The 20,877-nt window shown below is 37.4% G+C and overlaps 1 protein-coding gene and 1 long non-coding RNA gene across 3 annotated transcripts in view; one reads left to right on the top strand and one right to left on the bottom strand.

The window, feature by feature from the left end:
• The first annotated feature begins 304 nt into the window (after positions 1–304).
• On the top strand, positions 305–19,836 carry LOC111098533. Its single transcript, XR_005368592.1, has 7 exons — positions 305–814; positions 6,683–6,843; positions 10,231–10,330; positions 12,241–12,323; positions 13,198–13,447; positions 14,371–14,587; positions 19,733–19,836. It is a non-coding gene; the product is annotated as an uncharacterized LOC111098533 (long non-coding RNA).
• The window catches only part of COLEC10 (collectin subfamily member 10), a 41,191-nt gene continuing 30,936 nt past the window's right edge, over positions 10,623–20,877 (bottom strand). The window contains exons 4-7 of one of the 2 annotated variants that reach the window (XM_038555392.1): positions 16,906–16,959; positions 15,194–15,289; positions 13,074–13,394; positions 10,623–12,108 (exon numbers count right to left, since the gene is read on the bottom strand). In XM_038555392.1, the coding sequence (XP_038411320.1) occupies positions 12,062–12,108; positions 13,074–13,394; positions 15,194–15,289; positions 16,906–16,959 (518 nt within the window). In that variant the 3' untranslated portion in view covers positions 10,623–12,061. Of the gene's footprint in view, positions 13,395–15,193; positions 15,290–16,905; positions 16,960–20,877 lie in introns of both variants that reach the window. The other variant, XM_038555391.1, reaches the window with a different exon arrangement.

The following is a 20,877-nucleotide window of genomic DNA, read 5'->3' as shown; positions in this document are numbered from 1 at the left end:
CTTCCCTGGGCTGAATCACTTGGCAAGGACGAGTTTGTGCATCTGAGTTAGCTGAGAAGCTGGGAGGTGAGAGGGAACAGAAGGAAAGAAGGGATGTAGGAGGCATCTTGTGATTTAACAAAATGGGTATTGGTTCTTCTTGATATTTATATCCCCAATCCCAGTGGTCTTAGGCCACTGGAAAGAAGAACAAAATTCAGTCCTAGAATTTCTAAGGAGTGAATGTTCTAAGTAATTATGATGTATAATGTCTCCTGGCCAAATGAAGGTGGAATAAGAGCATGCCTTTGCTCTTTATCTCTTTTCATTTGTTTCCCTTTCTCTCACTAAGCCCTTAGTTTGATGCAAATTAGCATAATTCAAAATGCTGTTAGTCCAAACAGAGGTGTATTTATTTATAGGTAGATAAACGGGTGGATGTATGGATAGAAAGATGGAAAGAAAAAGAGAGGCACAGAGAAAGAGATTTTACGAGTTAATGAAATCATTACTCCTCTGCACCTGTCCCCATCTCACCCATTGCCCTGCCACAGTGGTGACACAAGACCAAGCCTGAGCCTCTTGGGGACAACAGCAGATCATGGTGTCACAGACAGCAGGGCACAACATATTTTTTTCTGGAGTTGGTAAAGTGGAAAAATGGGGATCTGGGCTTACAGGCGATCGTCTTCCCTATCATGAGATGAGTCTGTAGAAAGGAGTCCAATGAAGAGAACCCAGGGAAGACCGAATCTTTTCAGAACCCAGATCTAGATGAGCCACAGTCCAGCTGCCCTGTGTTTACTACTTTCTTTCCCTGCTTCACTTAGTCTGAGTTGAGTTTCTGTTTCTTCCCATTAAAAGATTCTGGGCTGAAGTAGCACAAATGGGGATCTACAAGAAATGGTGCAAAGGGAATAGGGAGATGGAATTCTAAATTAACAGTTACTTTTCCAAATCACCATTTTCTTGATTGAGCTGATTGTGATTGAAAGTAAAATCTTGAGTCACATACTGGGTCTTGAGATTTTATTAGGGTTCAAATAGATTTTTAAAAAATTAAACTTACTGTTAATTTTTTTGAAGAACATAAATATAATTATATATGTTATAATTTATTTAATTATATATTTAGTTATAATTATACTTTACATATAATTAATAGTGATATTAATGGTTATAATGGTTATATAATTAATGGTTATAATGGTTATATAATTAATGGTTATAATGATATAATTAATGATTGCTATATAATATTCATAATTTGTTATATTGTTATTTTATATGTTATAATATATGTGCATATACATATATATCTCCACTTTATAAGCATGATGATTATAATGTCAAAGAATTTCAGAGTCTTGTGGAAACATTAAAAAATAGTTCTGAAGGATTTGAGTTGCAGGAGAGGCCTAATAGACCTGAGATGCCAGGATATGCCAAAGAGTGGACAGCACTCTTGGATTATGTCTGGCCCCTTTGGTTTTAGCAATTTAGAAAGTTCCTAAAGTTAGGAGTCATATCTTTGACCTCTTTGTATCTGCCAAAACCAGCTCTGCAGACCTACTGGCTTCTTCTTCACCTATGAATAAATCTATATATTTTGAAAAAAAGGCACTACAACCAACTGTACTGTTTTAGAGAATTTCTCCCGGCCACAGCTCCTATTTTTCATTAAAATTCCTGTTCAATTCTGGGTTCCTGACCTATTGCCTTACATCTGGTTTCTGCCAATCTGCCTGCCTCTTGACTCTGATGCTAATTAGAACTGCCCGTTCATATTAATCCTGGCTGTCCACTGTTTGTTGCCTTTCTAATTTTGAAACTCTTCCAACTTCTTCATCTCATCCTTGTTTTCAAAATCTATCATAAGCCATCATCAGACTCCGCTTGCTGAAGATGAGTTTGGAATCCACTCTCTATGCTGGATATCTTTGTTTGACCTTCAGTTCCATCTCTGTCTGGCTCTACCATGCTCAAAGCCTGGGGAGGCTGAATTTTACAGCTTACAACAACTGGATCCTCTACCCTCTGGCTTCCAGTTGGAATTGGCCAATGAGAAGCACTTGTAGGAGAACAGAGAGCAGGGAGACGTGAGTCGCTAATGATTTCCTGGCTCCCCTGTGGTCGGTCTCAGTAGCCACAGGTCCTATCAGGTAGCTCTTACCTGTGGCTCTCTCTAGATCTGGTAACCTGTCCCTCAAATTGGCCCTACAGGCCTTGCAGTTGTTGTCTTACATGTGTCATGACCCTTTGATGGTTTCCCTTAATTCTACTTAGACCTTTGTATAAGACTTCCCTTTGGACTCTTCTCAATTACCTCATTTGTGTGTGCTCTTTCCTGTAAGGACCTTGATTAAAGCACCTCTAGTTCCTAGATTGCTGCTCTGAATGTACTAGGACCAGGGGGCACCAGAACTTCAAATTCTATTCCTGGATATATCACTTATAAGGTAGTTACTGAACAAGCATGCACTGGTTACTTCTTATATTCTGGGCACTTTGCCTTGCCTTTAATCCCTCTTCCCAACAGAAAGCCATGACAGCAATGTGTAGAGCTGTGCCTCCAGAACAGAGGGAGAACTCCTGAGGGCCTTTAGGAAGCTAAGATTGTGAGTCCTATTTCACTGGATGAATGAGAGGTTGCTACACAGATAATGGGGAACAATACATGAAGGCAAAATACACCAGAGAGATGAACCTGTTGTGGAAACTTCTAGTACATGTCTAGATTTGGAGGTATGGGGATGCCTGGGTGGCTCAGTGGTTGAGTATCTGCCTTTGGCTCAGGACCCTGGGATCAAGTTCTGCATTGGGTTTCCCCCAGGGAGTCTGCTTCTCCCTCTGCCTATGTCTTGCCTATGTCTCTCTGTGTGTCTTTCATGAATAAATAATTAAAATCTTAAAAAAATATATTTGGAGGTATGCGCCTGGAAACGGGTTGCAAAAGGAGGGGCTTAAAAAGGTGGGAAGAAGTCATATTACAAAGAATGCATATTCATTCATCTATTATCTAAGTTTGATAATACATTATATTATGAATTTGTGCCCCTATTTTGTAGGAATATAAAAGTAGGAGATAGGGGGCACCTGGGTAGCTCAGTCGGTTAAGCTTCTGCCTTTGGCTCAGGTCATGATCCCAGGGTCCTGGGATTGAGCCCTGCATCTGGCTCCCTGCTCAGTGGAGAGCTTGCTTCTTCCTCTCCCTCTTTCCCTCTCCGTCCCCCCCCCCCAGTTTGTGTGGGCTCTCTCTCTCTCTCTCCCTCTAATAAATAAATAAAACCTTTTTAAAAATCATTAAAAAAGAGTAGGAGATAGGATTGGAACAAAACTTAAGTGACTGTTTACCTGCAAAAGTTAAAAAGTTGTTGCCATCATAGAATACGTGATATTTCATGTTTAAAATTAAATAAACACAACATCTCCTATTACATACTTCACATTAATAAGAGAGGAAAATAGTCATTTGAAAGTTCTGAAGAGTTGTTTGTCCAGTCTAGAATACTGTCTCTACGGCAGAGGGACCTGAATGCTTTCAGAACCCCAGAGGACTTAACAGCCTCACCACTTGGAACCCATAGGCCATGCTTCCCTCCAGAGTGACTGGTGATGTCCTATAGGAGGATCCTGTAGTCTCCATCTTCCTGTCACACTGCATCCCTGGATCATATCACTTCAGCCCAGGGGACCCCAATTATGTCATTTTTCCTTCTGTTGGTCAGAGCAATTGCTGCTCAAGTTTCTTTTCAGAAACTTGACCTCAAGTGCTTTAAACCAGACCCTGGTGGAACTCTCTCTCCATTAGAATCTCTTCCTTTATGTGAGGTGGTATTTTCCCTTGCCTTCTGAGGGATAGAAAAAAAGAATTGTCTTCAGAATTCTTGAAATATCTATTTATTACTTTTGAGGAATGGATGAAATGTTCCTAAGTTTACAACCTATTACATGACTGGTGAAGGTGCTGTGAAACAGTCATGTTTTTGCGCAGTTTTCCCTCTTTTCCATGCATCCATCTATATGTGCATTGTACGCACAGATAACAAGCTCAGGTAAGTGGGTTGTGAGCAGTCTCAATAAAGCATAAGTAGCAAGACAGAAACTGGACCTTCCAAATATGCCCATTATCCTATGGTGAGACAGAAAGTGCTGTAGTTAATAATGCAAACACTGACTGCATTGAAATCCCATCAGAGTGAACTGAGGAATGTTACTTAATCTTTGTGCCCCAATTTACTCATAGGCAAAACAGAGATAATAATAGCATGTACCACATAGAGTGGATTTGTGGATTGAATCAAAATCACATGTCAAATGCTTAGTGTAACACTCAAGTTAAATCAGTTATTATTTTGATTGACTATGTCCAAAACCTCTCTTGATCTTGTTGCTTCAACTCCCCTTTATAGGCAAACTTCCTAAAAATGGTATGACTTCCCTTTTCTATTAAATCCCGTGGTTTTAAATTAAAATATGCCTCTCACATGGCACTTTAAAAAATGACCTATTTCCTAAAATTCTTTATACTGGTATGTTTTCTATATATGCCATCTCTACCTTCTTGCAGCCCATGTCCCCATCAACCCCACTGTACTTTGTCTTTTGCCTCCATCATACTATTGAGATTTTTGCTAAGTTCCTTAATGACTTCATGTTGACAAATTCATTATTGTTGGGTGCCAATGGAAGAAACCATATTAAAAATCATATTAGGAGTAAAGGTATTTACCCCAAAGATACAAATGTGATGATCCTAAGAGGCACATGAATCCCAATATTTATAGCAGCAATTTCCACAATAGCCAAACTATGGAAGGAGCCCAGATATCCACTGACAGATAAATGGATAAAGAAGATGTGGTATGTATATACAATGGAATATTACTCAGCCATACATTGACATGGATGGATCTGGAGGGTATTATGCTGGGCAAAATAAGTCCATCAGAAAAAGATAATTATCATATGATTTCACTCATATGTAGAATATAAGAAACAGCCAAGGATCATAGGGGAGGAGAGGGAAAATGGAATGGAAAGAAATTAGAGAAGGGGACAAACCATGAGAGACTCTTAACTATAGGAAACAAACTGAGAGTTGCTGGAGGGGAGGTGGGGGAGATAGGGTAAATGGGTGAGGAGGGCATTAAGGAGGGCACAAGATGGAATGAGCACTGGGTGTTACATGCAACTAATGAATTATTGAACTCTACATCTGAAACTAATAATGTACTATGTGTTGGCTAATTGAATTTAAACTAAAAAATAAAAGAATAAAGGAAATAAGGACCTATAATCCCAATATCTATGTGATAACTATACTTCAGCAAAGGGTGAGGATATTTTCCAACAACCATGGCCAGGAATTCCTAGGAAATAATGGGCCATAGGGGTTATGTTAAATGCAAGGATGTTTCAGAAACCCAAGCATAGCAAACTATTTAGGAGTATTTGTAGACAATTTAACAGCAAATATTTCTAGTATAAGGAATTTGCATACTAGGACCCAAATATCATATAATTTTTGTCCATATGGATCTGAGGGCTTGTTTGTGGTGATCAGAGGAATACATTCCTTACTATGTATAATTTCACTCTATAAATATTATCTTGATAATTCATAGTCATATGAATCAGTGAAGCCAGAACATTAGTGTACATCAAACTATTAAATTTTTGAAAATGTAGGAATGAAGGAAACTTGTAACACAACATTTTGAAAGAGAAGCAGTAGTATCATGTTCCATCCCATTCACAATAAGGGAGTATTTGAAAAAAGAAGAGCTTAGCTATTTTTTTCCTTTGCACTTCCAAAGGTGGAAATATAAACATATATATTTTCCTCCTTCCTTGTTCTTTTTATAAAATCTCTCTATGCATAGGTGTTTAGTGTTAGGAAACCCAGATGAAATATTTTCAAGCTTCTTTAACAACTGTGCTTTTTTATGCTTTATTTTAGTGTCTCAATATGTATTTTTGGATATATCAACTTACCTCCTTTTTCTCAGATGTAGAGACCAAAACTGGAAATAGCTTCTTGTGTTTGTCCATTCTATTCTTTAAGTCCTAAGGCCCTTTAGGGCAAAGATAATATCCCTATTCTGTGAAAGAGAGAATTATGGTGCTTGTAAATGCCCATATGGAAATCCTCATCCATCCTAGACATTGTATCCCTAAAGGGTACCAAGGTTGGCAAGTTCAAAGATAAAATCATACAAAACAGGAGATTGGGGGGAAATGTTTTTAAACATAAACATTGGGCAGCCCGGGTGGCTCAGCGGTTTAGCGCCGCCTTCAGCCCAGGGCATGATTCTGGAGACCCAGGATTGAGTCCCACGTCGGGCTCCCTGCATGGAGCCTGCTTCTCCTTCTGCCTATCTCTCTGCCTCTCTCTCTCTGTGTCTCTCATGAATGAATAAATAAAAAAAAATCTTTAAAAAAAAAACAAAAAAAACCATAAACATTGCCAGAAAGCATCCACTCATAAAACATGTATGTTTCTCCTGGTAGCCTTCTCCAGAATCACCTTCTCCAAGTTGATTTAGGAAATATCCATGTGAAATTGTGATCTGCTATGGGAAGAGTCTCCTATAATTCTATGTTATGTTGACTATACTTAGTAAAAATATTTATGTAGACTTTATTGGATTTAAGTTAAATGTGTTTGCAATTACTTCTCTTCTTACCCTATTTTCTCAAGACTTAGAAAATGTTCCTGTGCCTGCCTGGGCTTTTCATACATCAGTACTCTTCCCTGGGGCTTATATTTTATTATATAAGCAAGAGTTGATTTTACACAGTCCTCAAGTTCTCATCTTCATTCCTTCTCCCAGAGGCCCACCAACCAAGTTTACACAAAGAGTAAGTTAACTATTGATAAATTAGTCTGCTTAAGGGTTTTAAAGTGAAAAATGCAATATGCCGAAGGGTTATATTGCTTTAAAATTGTATGGACACACATTAATCTCCATTATTTCCCAAATGCAGAGGCCAACATGGTGATTGATCGGGGGTTGCTATAGTCACATTTTAATAAATGGTAAAGTTTCTAACTCACTGCGCCTTCCTTCCTCCTATCTGTTCTTATTTTATTATGAAAATAACGGTCTATGGCAAATCTGGGTTTCACTGAATGTCAGGTGTAGGTCACCAGGAAAAAATAAGTCAATTGCCAGGTGTCAATGCTCATTTATGCACAACCACGAAGATACATTCTATCTTTGTGAGGAAATGGTGTGGGTGAGTATACACACTGATATAAGAACTTTTTGTTCACATCAAAATGAGTCAATGTGTAAATGTATTCATAGATATGTCTATGTTGCTCTTTGAGAAAGGGTAATGAAATACTGTTACAAAAAAAAATTTCCTCATCCAGCTTATCTTAATATATCTTTGAAGAGGTGTTATGTTGAAGAGGAAGCACATATAAAAATAGAAAGGTTTATATATTCCATCCCTAATAATGGAATAAATCTTGGGCCTCAGTGTGGTAGGCTTGATATTCAATGAAACTGATGAGAGTTCTCCCCATGAGTCTAGAAACCTTATTTGTCTTCTTTTCCATTGTATCTCCAGCCCTTATCATGGTGCCACTTAACACATATTCAATGCATAGTCAATATTCCACAAATATATTTGATGAATTAATGAACTCTCCCATCCACCCAAGCCATTGCACATCATATAGGCTTTATGAATATGGACTCTGATTTTGACTTCATTCTCCCACTGGCACTGGACACCTGCCCTGAACTCTCTCAATGAGACCTTACCAAACCATCTACCTTTTAATAGCCTCTTCTCTGGGGGTTAAACCCTGCCCACCATGTAACTTCCTAATAAGTAGATTTTTTTTTTATGATTGAGATGCCCCAAGTGACTTTGAATACCATTTATATTCTACATCTGTGACTCTCATGCCTCACCAACAAAATTTGAATTCATTGGGTGTGGGACAGATCACCTAGGTTTAGAGAAACTTATAAAACTAGATATCTATCCTAATAGTAAGTGCCATAGTGAGGACAGTTGTCCCTGCCCCAATTCATACTTTCATTAAGAGCCTACTCCAGCTTATCTCTGGGCCAGAACTCCCCAAGTTATAAATAGCAAAGAGCAGAACAAGGGCAATGGGTGGAAACTAGAAGGAAGCATATTTTAGTTCACCATCAGGAAGATTTCTCTAACAGGGCTAGCAAATTACCAAAAACATTCATATATGGATTGCAAGACTACCTGTTGGGAGTGCAGTGAAAGAAATTCCTATATTCATAAAAAGATTCATGTATACAATATCTGTGACAAGTGGTTCCTTTCCTTTCACCTTCATTTTTCTTTTTCCCCCTCAAATTTTACCAGCTAGATTATAAAGGTCTTACAACCTCAACATGGTGCAAGTTGATGATTTCATTTTTAAGTTTAAAAAAATAGTTACTTTTTATGTGATAAATATGAGTTCAGATGAACTGCATCTTAGAAAAAGTAGGAATGGTTTTAGAATCAATCAAAAGTAGAAATGGTTTTAGAATCAGTCTCAATGCTAATTCTAACCAGGAGTGCAACTTTTGGCAGATATATTCACTGCCCTAAAGATGAAAATTTTATCTAGGAATGAGGATAAGAAAAGTGACCTGTTTGTGTATACACTCACAGAGACACCTATACAGCATATTCATATATACATACATATAGTGTATATGCTGTTTACATATAGTTTCTCACTAAAGTGATTCTTTGTATATAAAATGTATATAGATAGATACCCTCCAACTTCAGGAAGTTCGCATTTCAGTGCTTTGCTTTTACGAAGACCTGTATTGGTACCTGCTTTCAGTAACTGAAAGACATCCGAAGAGAATTTCCACTTTTATGGGAAAAAAGCTGAAAAGTGAACACAGTGTTGGTTTGGCAGCTGCCGTGATAGAGGCAGCTACGCTCCAAACAGTGACAGTCACCCAGCCAACCTCCTTCCCCGGGACCTACACTCAGCATCCCAGCATCAACTACCAGAGCTCTGACCTGTCTGTGAGCACCTGTGTTTTACTTTGATTTATTTTGTGCATCGTTATCAAGATGTGTCCTAAGGTATTAGAAAAGTCTAAGTGAGGCGCTTTAGGGGAGGGGGGAGGGAAGAGGTTGGGAACACTCAGAAATATTACATATAAGTTAATAGCAATTGTTTCTTCAATTCCCACCATTTCAGTTTACAAAAGGTTCACAGGAAAGCTCTACTTTCGTGTAGTAGGGTGAAACCTGTATCTTAAAATCGGACTTGTTTCTTTTCAACATGTAGTTGGTAGTAATGGTTAAGTTTTATTGCACTCATATAAGGTGTCTGGCTGGTACCCTGTTTCTTACCTCATTGCACATTACCTCTTTAATTGTCACAGTACTCTGTGAGGAGGAACTATACCGATTAAGAAAACAAGGTTTAAAGCTTAGAAATTTTCCCCTAATAGGGCTAATAGGTGGCACAGTTGGCATTGGAATTTATGACATCATGCGCCGGATCTAGATTTTTTTTTACTTTTAAAGTGATACACTTAAAGATTCAGAGTACTACATGGAATCCCGTCGTGATTTTCTTATTAAAGAGAAACCTACAGATGTTCAGCTTTAATCTATTAATGATGCACTGAGTGCTGCTATTTAATATTAATCTTTCCTCTTCAATAAATATCTTATTGTCTCAAATTATGCAATCCAGAAAAGTGAAAATTAGTTGGTTAATAACAAATCAGCCCATATATGGTTAACATAGATCTAAGCAGAACAATATATATGTGTATATATATATATATATATATATATATATATATTTTAGTGCCAGCAGTTTTTAAGGGTAACTTGTCCAAAATATAATCAATGTCTATTATATTTGTCTCAACATTGGATATACACCTTTCCACAGTGTTTGGAAAATAACTCTGGACATAAGATATTTCTTCTTACCTAGTTGCTGTGGAATGTGTTGCTTTGAAAAGACAGTACTATGAGGTTGTAAATGTATTTTTTAAATTTTCTTCTCTTGGAACTTTTATGTAGTCCTTGTGATATACACAGATGTATCCCTGAAAAGTTGAGTATGAACTTAACGCTTTGAGAATAAAATTGATTTTAAATGCTTATTATTTAAGGGAATTCTCATTAATTTTATGGGGCAAATAAATTATTTCATTTTTATTTTGAGCAAATCTTGATTTTCATATATCTGATCTGCTTTCCCTTTATCGGAGCTATCTACAGAACTATAGTGAGGCTCTACTAAGTCACCTCCCCAACACTAATGCCATATATGGACAATTTATGAATTAAAAAATAAACTGGTGAACACCAAATTTGTAAGGTAAGTTTCTGAATCCCCGGCATCTCTGTTTCTTTACTCTAATGTTTAGCTTTGGAAACTAATCAAGAGAGATTAGTTGAGTTCCTGCTATGAGAGAATCATGGATGAGCTGCCATTTAAAATGAACAGAAAACAGGCTGGAAAGAACACTGGCTGGAGTCCTGCTTTTCTCCCAAATGAGTCGACTTTGATAAATTACTTAGCTTCCTCAGGCCTAGTATTCTCATTAGGAAAATGGCAGTAAAAATGTCTTCCCTTTCTACAGCACAGTTTATCAGGATCAAATGAGACATAATGTGTGAGGGTGTTTATTTTGTAAAGCACAAAGAACTTGACAAAATTTAAGTAAGTTTTATATTAAATCTAATTAAGTGCGTGATGCCTTAGACACTCTGTCATCTCTTGGAAGCATTGGCAGCGAAGATGAGTCATTGAAAAAAATGTTTTAATAAAATGAGGATAATAATAATAGTACTTAGAGTACACACAATAAATATGAATACTTTGGCCACCTAGGATAGATCAGAATATGGATCCCACTGCCACTTGCCTCTAAGCAATGCTTGCTGTGTATTCCCTCTGCTTTCCTCTTATCTCTTTCTTTTCCTCCAGCCATTCCTCAGTTCTTGTTTGTCATGCCCTTGACTGGCTGGCATTCCATTCAAGATTATTGGCTTTGATATAGTGTCTTGCTTTGTAGTTTTTATTAAACTGCCTTGCCTTCAAAATATCATATGCCACATTTTCAAAAGCCTAAATACGTAGTTTATTAACCTGATGAATGGCAAACATTGAACAAATTCCTGTAATTGAGCTGAATTGATTGAAGTGTAAATGGAAGACCTTGACTTTGATGTCAGTGTATCCTAATGACCTTCTTCATGGATAGAACCTTCAGAACTTTTCCCCAGAGGTGAGAAATGAGAAGTTCACCTTTTTTGGCTAGCAGACTGTTTTGTGTGACTTAAAACTTGGTCTAAAAATTGACTAGTTGCCAATATTTTTAAATGAATATATATCATAAAGTTCCGTCTGACTATCTTGAAATATCAGAACATATGGTGATATTGCATCCTCCATAGCAAGCATGGTGGTGACAGAGGCAGGGGAGCAGCGGAGCTGGTTTCTTTAGAAGAATAAACTATGTTCAGTACTAGGATCCCCACCCATTTCACTTGATTTATTTATGTCATTTTGTATGGCCCCTATAGGACCTGAGTTTGTGACTCTCGATAAACCGACAGAAATAACCTAATTAAATCTTATCTCATAACCAGTTAGTCATGGGTGAAATCATGGACAGATGGTTTAAGGTGAACATATGTTGTTGATCTGTTTCTCTTATTTCATTAACCATTTTGCCAGCATTTTAAACAGTCTAATCATATGTCACAAACTATAACTGGAGAAACAGTTTATAAGGGGGAAAATCTAGAGTTTTGTTGAGCTATATTATTTTCAAATTTGAAAGGAAAGCTGCTTTGAGTTTTGATTGGCAGTTCAAAGTAGAGTTTTTCCAGCTCAATAAATGTGAGTCCTAGGCATGTTCCAAACTCCCCACCTGCCACATTCCTATGATTTCAGAATACTGCAAAGGGCATCTCTGGCGAGGTTTTTACAGCATTTAGTTATGGAAAGTAAAAGGCCTCTCATGAAATGTCACCATAAGTGATATATTAGAGGCAAAGAAGAGAAGACTTATCAACTTAACATTGGTAGCACCTGAGGCTTCTAGAGTTTTCTGAAGGCTTCACAAACTTCTTCCTTCATTTCCATGCCTAAGGGGAGAAAAGGTGATATGGCTATATATAAGATAAGGAAAAATGTAGTCATATTAGTAGCAAGGGGCAATTTAATAGGAGGATTATATTTTTGGAAAAAATCCTCTCTCTCTCTCTCTCTCTCTTCAGTGTCTGAAGTTCACCTTTCCTCAAATCAAAATTACAACTTGGAGCTCAGGAATTAAGCTGTGGTCCTATAGAAAGAGACCAAGGTAACTACTTGGTAGACCTCAGAGAAGGCTGTCAATCAGAAACATGGAAATTCTCTGTGTGATTCTATACAGTCCGGAACAGCTCACAGGCTAAAAGGTTCTCATATAGAGAAGTTTGGGATTGAAGTATTTTTATGTCTTGGCAAACAAGAGGCCCTTTTGAGTTGGCTATAGAAATGTAACTGAATAGTCAAAGAATAGAGGATCTTGGCTTCAAAGATGTTAGATAACATCTCTACATTCCTAACAGAAGGCCTTCCCATATGTCTGGCTTGAACAAAGGCAAGTTAGCCTAATCTTCACCAACCAACTGTCCAATTATCCACTGGGCTAACTAGACAGTGGTTTAGGGGTCTAGGGAGAGGCAGTAGAGCAAATACCAAGAGAACATTTCATTTGACACATAGACAACCACATTCCACACAATTAGTAATTCAAACTCTCTCTCAGGATCCATGTAACTTGGTGAGCTATTGGCTCAACAATATGCCATGTATGAAAATGTTCAAAATGAAAATGTTCAAAGAAGAACATGGCAATGGGGATTCCAAACCTCAGTTTAGCATTTTCTACTTGTCTTGAATCAGAATGAATTTGGTGTAATTAGAAAGAAAAAGATGTATAAAAATAACTGCAATGGTAGACACAGAGAAATAACAAATGGGTGGCAGGAGCAGAGTTACTTTTTCTTCTTGACAAACTCACAGACAAAGTACATGGTAAGATGGCACTCCGTGTCATTCCATCTACCTGAGCTCAGCATTTCCACACAGTCCTCATGACCATAGGGATCACTGGGCTCTCCCTCCTTCCAGTTGCTGTAGTTCTGCAGTGGAGTGTTGTCCGTGAACACATACTGTCCCTCCTTCTCCAGGTCATTCACCCCAATGAACACCCGGAAGAAGCCACTCTTAGCGACATAGTCAGCGATGAGTGTGTTGGCAGCTTCATCCTTTGGCATGGCCAGCATCCCACCCCGGATCCGGCAGTGTGTCAGGGACTCCCTGTAGTTCTTCTCTTCTTGCACGATGTAGTAGAATTTCTCCTCAGTTTCCCTAATCCCTGCTATGACTTTGCAGAGAGGAAAAGAGCATGATTATGCATCACAGAAGGAGAAACGGCAAGTATGTAATATTGCTGGACTTAAATTCATTTATTTGTTGTTCAACAAGCAAGTCCCTATTATGAGGTAGGCACTGGTTAAATTTTTTTAAAATCATCTTTGTAGTTATCAAATGGAGAACAAAGTCCTGCCAATTGTCCTCCCTCCTTAACTCCCCACACAGCTATGAAGAAGAGACTATTTTGACAAAGGCTTGTTATATGAATTGCCATTCACCTCCTCTCAGACTATTTTCCTATCCTATTTATGCTTTGCCACACATAGAGTTCCAAGAGCATGCCTTTCTCTATCCCACTTCTAGGACTTTCATGCCTGGAAAGTCCACTCATTGCTTTACCTGGAAAACTCTTATTTGCCATTTAGATCCCCGTGGAAGAATTTTCTCCTATAAGAACTTTTCCAGTATCTCTGGATAGGCATGGGGCTCTTGAGCACTCTCCTCCATGTTTCCATAGCTCCTTCCTCTTCCCCTTTTGTATCACTCAGCACATTCTGATCTGTTTGTCTGCATGCTTCATGTACTAAACTACAAACGTCTTGAGGACAATAACCATGTCTTACCACTCAGAACCTACAAGAGTTCATGAGCAGGTAAAAGCTTATTGAATGGATATAGGAATAATACAGAAGATTGTCCACTTTTCCTGGGCTATGAACACGTACATGAACACGTGAGTGTCCATGCTCACTCCAGGTACACGAAGTACTGAGCTACTGCATAAGCTTCAGGACAGAATTGGGGACTCAGAATCATCCTGAGCTCATAATATATTAAATGCATTTTTAGGCTTTGGGGGCATCTACATGTATTTCTTTGGGTCTGTAAATTAAAATTTACCAAGAAATCTATTATCACGCCAATAAATGCTGAAAATTATTGTTCTATGTTGAACGCCTAATATCTGTTTTTTTTTCTTTCATTAGAATCCAAGTCATGTCAGAGACACCATCTCAGTATTATAACCAGAGTTAAAATTAAGAATATTCTGAAATGAAGATGAACACAAGATGGCATATGTGTGTTTCTAATAGTGTACAAAAAACATAGCTGGATTATAATAAATAAAAGTAAAACAAAATTAAACCAATTTCAACTGTAACTACAATAGATTCCCATTCACACTGCCTCAGAAGAGAACATGTAAGTCCACTTAAAGGGCTGAATTCACTACTAATTACAATGGGGAAATGGCTGATGTGGGAAGTGGCACAATTCAGGAAAACACATAATATTCTGTTGATTTGTACTGAGGGTAGCGGAATCAGTGAAACCTGTATTTGAATCCCTGATACTCTGTTAATTGACTCTGTATCTACGGGCAAGGTAATTTCTGTAAGCCTCAGGGTAATCATAATACCTACACCCTAAGTATTATTTCAAGTACTCAAGAAAATAGCTATTGTTTTTACTTCTCTTTTCTGAGATGCTGGCTCTGACTTTTCCTGGCCCTTTTGATTCTTAAGACATGACTTGCCAGACTTTGCCCTTTTCTCCATTCACCTCTCTCCAGAAAGTATCTTTTTCTATCCATAGGTAATGCAATATATGTGAATATACGTAGATAGTGGTCTCAGAGTGTCCTGGAGTCTGAGAGGATAATTAGCATTTTAAGAGACCTATAAAGTGGTGACATTATCTCAGTAGGCCTTTTCCTGACCCAAGGTATTTCCCACTAGGAATACTGGATTTGTAATGTTGAAAGAGATTAAATCAGTAGATAGCACAAAGCAAAGAGGATATACTCACCATTCTTGACAAACTTCATAGATGTCTTGAGGCGAGCAACACTAATATCCAGTTGTCCAACTACTTTCCGATACCTTCCACAATCACAGACAGTACCTTTTAAATGACAAAAACTATAAATTCATGTGAAAGCACAGAGACCAGTTGGAAAGAGCAATTGCTCTCTTCTCCATCTTTACTATCTTTTCCTAGTCTGGCTTTATCTTTCTGTGCATGGCTATACTTTTAGTCTTTTATTTAAAACAAGGCTTCTACTTTACACTGTCTTCAGGAATTTACAAAATATCTTTTTGAGTATTTTAAATGTGTCGAAACATAATTCTAAGCCAGATTTTTAAAGAGAAGAGTAAATATGGCAAACCCCTGCACACATACTGTGGACCGTTTGGCATTTTTGTTGAACACAAAATGTGCCTGTCCAATCTCAAAATAAAATCTTTACAGCTTTCTTAAATTTCTAGTCAATATTCTCTTCTGTTAACTGCATTGCCCACTGGCTCACACAACTCTCCCAAGACAGGAGAAAACTTTCATGATGAAACCAAATGATAATTCTAATTATCCATTTCAAGTACAGCTTGAATGATCCTTGAATGTTTCAAGGACTAAGTTTAATTCTTGTGAATAGATTCAACTTATAATTTCAAGAACCAGTTGTCCCATTTGTGGATTAACTCTGATTTTAATTTCTGCCATTCATTCCCTCCTTGCTCATTTACTTTTTCAACTACCTGCTGATACTGTGACAGAGAAAAAAGTGTAAGGAAAATGATATGAAATTCAAATGATTCCCTTTTTCTATTTAATGACTGCCTCATGTAATCAGTTCCTTTTGCTTTCTTCTTTGGCAGTTGAAAAGCAGAAAGAATTTTATTAGCCAAAGGGGGGAAAAATCTGTGGCTTTATTTATCCACATTCACAGTTAAATATAAGGAATTTAAAACAGGTCTTAGAATTAGTCTTCACTACACTTCTGTGACCTCCCCCAGAGCAATCTGCTTTCTTTCCCTGCAAATATCACTGGAAATAAAACTCTTTTACAACTTATGGAGACTCTCCCTGACCATTGAAGGGATGTTGTGTATCCATGGGGTCTTTCTGGATCAGGCCAGTTTGCTGTGGGCAAACTGCTGGCCCCTGTTTGGTTGAGATGCTGGTGGAATGTAAGGCACGCCGGTGCAGTCCTACTTACTGCTAAGGCCATGGTGGATTTTCCTAGGGCTCTAGGACAATGAGGGCTACTTCCTAACGTGCTGGGTTTGTTTCCTCCCACTAAGCATGACTAGGATGGAATGTGCCATCATTCCCTTCCCCAGGGCCTGGAAAGTCACCAGCAGATAGAGAGGAAAGTTTCCTTCTTTCCTTTCTCCTAGCCCAAGTAAAATAAGGTTAAACACGGAGAGGACAATTGTTTTTTCATAAAAATACATTATATTTAAAGATGAATACATTTAGAGGTACCTGGGGATTCAGTCAGTTAAGCGTGTGCCCTTGAGTTCAGGTCATGATCTTGGAGTCCTGGGATCGAGCCCCCACGTCATGCTCCCTGCTCAATGTGGAGTCTGCTTCTCCTTCTCCCTCTGTTCCCTGCCCCCCACTCATGCTTGCTCTCTCTCTCTCTCTCTCTCAAATAAATAAATAGGTAAAATCTTTAAAAAATGAATACATTTGGGATAATGCTAAAATTTAAGAGAAAAATGATCATGTTGTACCTGCTTTGCCTTTTCCTCCTGGTATTCCAGGCAAACCTTTTTCCCCTTTGTCTCCTGAATAAAAAGAAAAGCCAGGATATGAACAATGAACTACAATGGTGAATCATTTCTGGCAGAAAATATCTTATATACCTAAAATCACGGTAAACAGTTTTTAAATTTCATTTGCCATATCTCCAACTAATATCCCTTGGTTTTATATACATAATTTGATTTTGAGTTAATTGCTCAAGTACAAAACTAATCAAACAAGTCATAATTTATTTAGATTGAATGAAGAATTCTGATGGGATGGCAAAGAAAGGATTGAAATTTGTGTTCACCTGCCCTACTAACATAGCCTTCTGAGAAAGGCTAATACAATTCTCCGCATGTTTTTAACTTCAAAAGTGCCATTGTTTTGTGTATCTGAATCACTTAGTGAGCACATTGCAGTGTCTATGTATTTATTATGTCTCCAAGTCCTTCCATATGGCTTTGTCCTTGGATTTTCAAAGATATATTGTGCTTTTTCAATTTAATTCAAATATTTACTATTTATTACTTACCCTATGCAAGACAAAAAGCTTGGTACTTTGACAGGATATAAAGAGAGACAAGATTAAACTTCTGACTTGAAGGATTTTACACTTTTTGAAAAGATGTGATATATGCAAATATCTGTAATATAAAGTTGTGTCAAATATATTATACTGAAATATCAACCTTGATAATTTTCCCTTCTACTCTTTGTATGTGGCCATTTTCTTATTCAGTCAGAGGTATCCACAAAATACTTCTCAGAGAATCAGGATTATTAAAGCAGAGAGAAAAAAAATGTTGATTTTTTTCGGCTTCAAAATAAGCCCTTGAAGCCTACATCAGACACAATAATTGAAAGCAAAAGCTTTTGATTTCCAAGAGGAAATGTTTGGCTGAAGTTCTTGAGAATCAAAAGAGAAGATCCTGATGGAAATAAAATAGAGTTTATGCTTCAATGGTGAACTGGAAAAAGAAAAAGAAAGAATTTGAGAGGAATGAATATAGGATGAAGGTCATCCATGCTAAAAGAGTAGAGGGGCTTACTTTCATGGAAGTTTAGTGAGGCCAGGGAATTAGTTATATTCCCCGAGGGAGCAATGTGAGGGGAAATGGAATCAGAATTAAGGTTCCGCCTAACCTCATCCTTTACCAGCAAAAGGGAAAAAATGAGAGCCACTCTAAAACCCATAAGGTGGCCCACATTGCCTGCTCATTATCTATTCTTTTCATCACTGTCTGCTGACTACTTTTCACTAAGAGTCCTGTATGTCTTAACTGTTGATCTTCCAGGAAAGCCTGCATGCCAGGGCTCTAAGAATTTGCTGAGCCTTTCCAAATTGACCCCCGTGAACACTTCTCTTTATAGTGATGGTGGATATTCATGAGCTCCCCGAACAGAAGGAGGGGTCCTTGAAATCCAGAACACAATTAAATATGTAGGATGAAGCCCCAGAACTTGCACTTGGGTGAAATAAAACAACAGTGAAATCCATGAAAATGGAATGTGGTAAATTCTGTAAAAGAGGTGTTGAACAGAGATAATATACTCTGGGAGGGAGGTAGATGACATAGTACTTCTACTGGGAGGATGAAGAAAGGCTTTCCAGGGAAGATAGCTCTGGAGCTTAGTTATGAAAAAGAGAATGAAAGATGAAGTTATGAAAGATGAAGATGGGAGCAAGGTAGGGGACAATACACAACAGAGGTATAGTTGGAAAAAAGCATGGAAATATGCCACACACCCAGATGAAGATTGCTCTGCTCGTACCTAAGTTGTGTCCTGCAAATTCCTCAATTTCTCTTATATGTAAATTGTAAAAGATAAAAATAGATTCTGAGAATATATTAATGGAAGAAAGAGAACTTACATTTGCTAAGTATTGTTCCAGATACTTTATATAGATATTATCATGTTATTTATAGATACCATCAAATTAAATCCTATGAGTTAAGTAATATTATCTTTATTCTACAATGAAAAGAATGGAAGATCATAGAGACAACATAACTTGTTCAAGGACATCTAAGCAATTCAGTGGCTGTGCTGTTATTGAAACCCAACCATTTCTGGCTCCCCAGTTCATGGTGCCTCCCAAATGAGTGAACCAATGATTTAATGAAATAAAGTATTGAAAAAATATTATCAGTAATTGAAAGGAATGCCAAGTCCTTGTCACCACCAGAAACAATATGGACTTAAAAGATCATATGAATATAGTTTAATATTTTATCTTTTGAAAATAGTGTGTTTTCTTTAAATGTGGATCCTTTCAATTCAGTGTGGGCTGAAAGTTTATTCTAGTCCTGCTATGATCCTAGTTCTGGGCTAAACCCAATGGTGGATATCAAAGAAGGCTAACATGTAGTGTTTGTTTTATAAAAATAATGGGGGTTTTAAGGAAAACAAAGCATACATCAGAGACCACAGAAATGGGACACTGTTACTATTACCTACCCACAGAGTGAAATAAAGGAAGTGCCTCCCAGATATTTGGCAAAAATGGTGTGGATCAGAGTAGAGAAGATGTTCACTGAAGCAAGAGCCTTCAGCTGGATCTTCCTAGCTTGCTATTTTATTTTATTTTATTTTATTTTATTTTATTTTATTTTATTTTATTTATTTTTACATTTGTTTTTATTTAAGTTCTATTTATCAACATATAGTTTAACACCCAGTACTCAGCTGGATCTTAAGAGTGCAGAAAACAGATTTTTAAATTGATAGATGGCTTTCTTGTCTGACAAGATGTAAGGACTGTGACTACTTTCCAGTATTTTCACATGAATTTCTTTCCTTTTTTAACAGATGGGAAAGCCAAAGCAGTATGGTAGAGTGAACAACCATGGCAGTCCAAAAAAACCAACGCTTGAATTCTGGCTCTGCCGCTTACTAGATAAACATGAACCGGTTACATAATTTTTTAAGCCTCTATTTCTTTATTTCTTTAAGTGGAAATAATGATGCAAGAAGCAGTAGATTATGAAGGGAGATAAATTAGATAATGTCATCTTATCCTGGAATTAACTCTGTGCTTAAGTCATAGAGAATGGTCAACCAATGTTAGCTTCTGCCAGTACTTAGCCAGAAAGCATGCCACATCCTTAGCTGGTTCATGGAGGATGTGAGTTTATAGTGCCTATTCCCAAAAATGAATTCTGGCTTAAAGCCATACACAAAACTTACTTTGGCCCATGACCAGGAACGTGTCAGTAATAACTGTCTTAAGGCTGAAGAATTAGAGGTTGTATTTAAACAAACAAACCATAGCACTTTTACTGTAAAAGGATTATTGACCTTAAGTAAAAACATTTATTTTGCTATGAGATTGAATTTGCCTATATTAAATCATTCTCTCTTATTCCTAAAATGAAATATTGACATCCAGAAAGCTACCTTGTCCATGCGAGTGACAACATTAAGGTCAGCCCAGAAAGTTGAGATTAATCTGAGTCAGTGAAAAATTTAGAAGGGCCCACTGATGAAACGAGGACAATAAATTTCAAAGTACAGATTAAAAATGAAATTAATCCAGGTGAGCCAGAACACTAACCCTCCATTTTTTTGAAATTCCAGGACATGCTCATAAATTTTGATGGCATATCTCTGGAGGAGAAAGAAATCTCAGTGAATGGTGGAAACTGATGTTAAGGGACAGTAGTACTTATAGAAATAAAGAGTAGAAATAGGCTACATCATAGGAAATGATATATTTTATCATTTACTTTTTCATTCTTAATGCAGTAAATTAGAAAGTTTCCACTGTATAATAGGCATTATGATAAAATGATGAAAAAGTATGGTCCCCATGCAGAGCTTATATTTATTTAACTAAAAGTCCCAATACAGCCTTCACTCATTTGTTCCTCCAGACGTTCACAAGTCTGTAGGGGAAAAAAGACAAGCTAATAAGCCATGACAATGTGTAAAATGATAGAAGTGTACAAATATGA

This window comes from Canis lupus, chromosome 13 (genome assembly GCF_011100685.1).
Source record: "Canis lupus familiaris isolate Mischka breed German Shepherd chromosome 13, alternate assembly UU_Cfam_GSD_1.0, whole genome shotgun sequence".
Lineage (NCBI taxonomy): Eukaryota > Metazoa > Chordata > Mammalia > Carnivora > Canidae > Canis > Canis lupus.
This window is presented reverse-complemented; position numbering and strand designations above follow the sequence as displayed.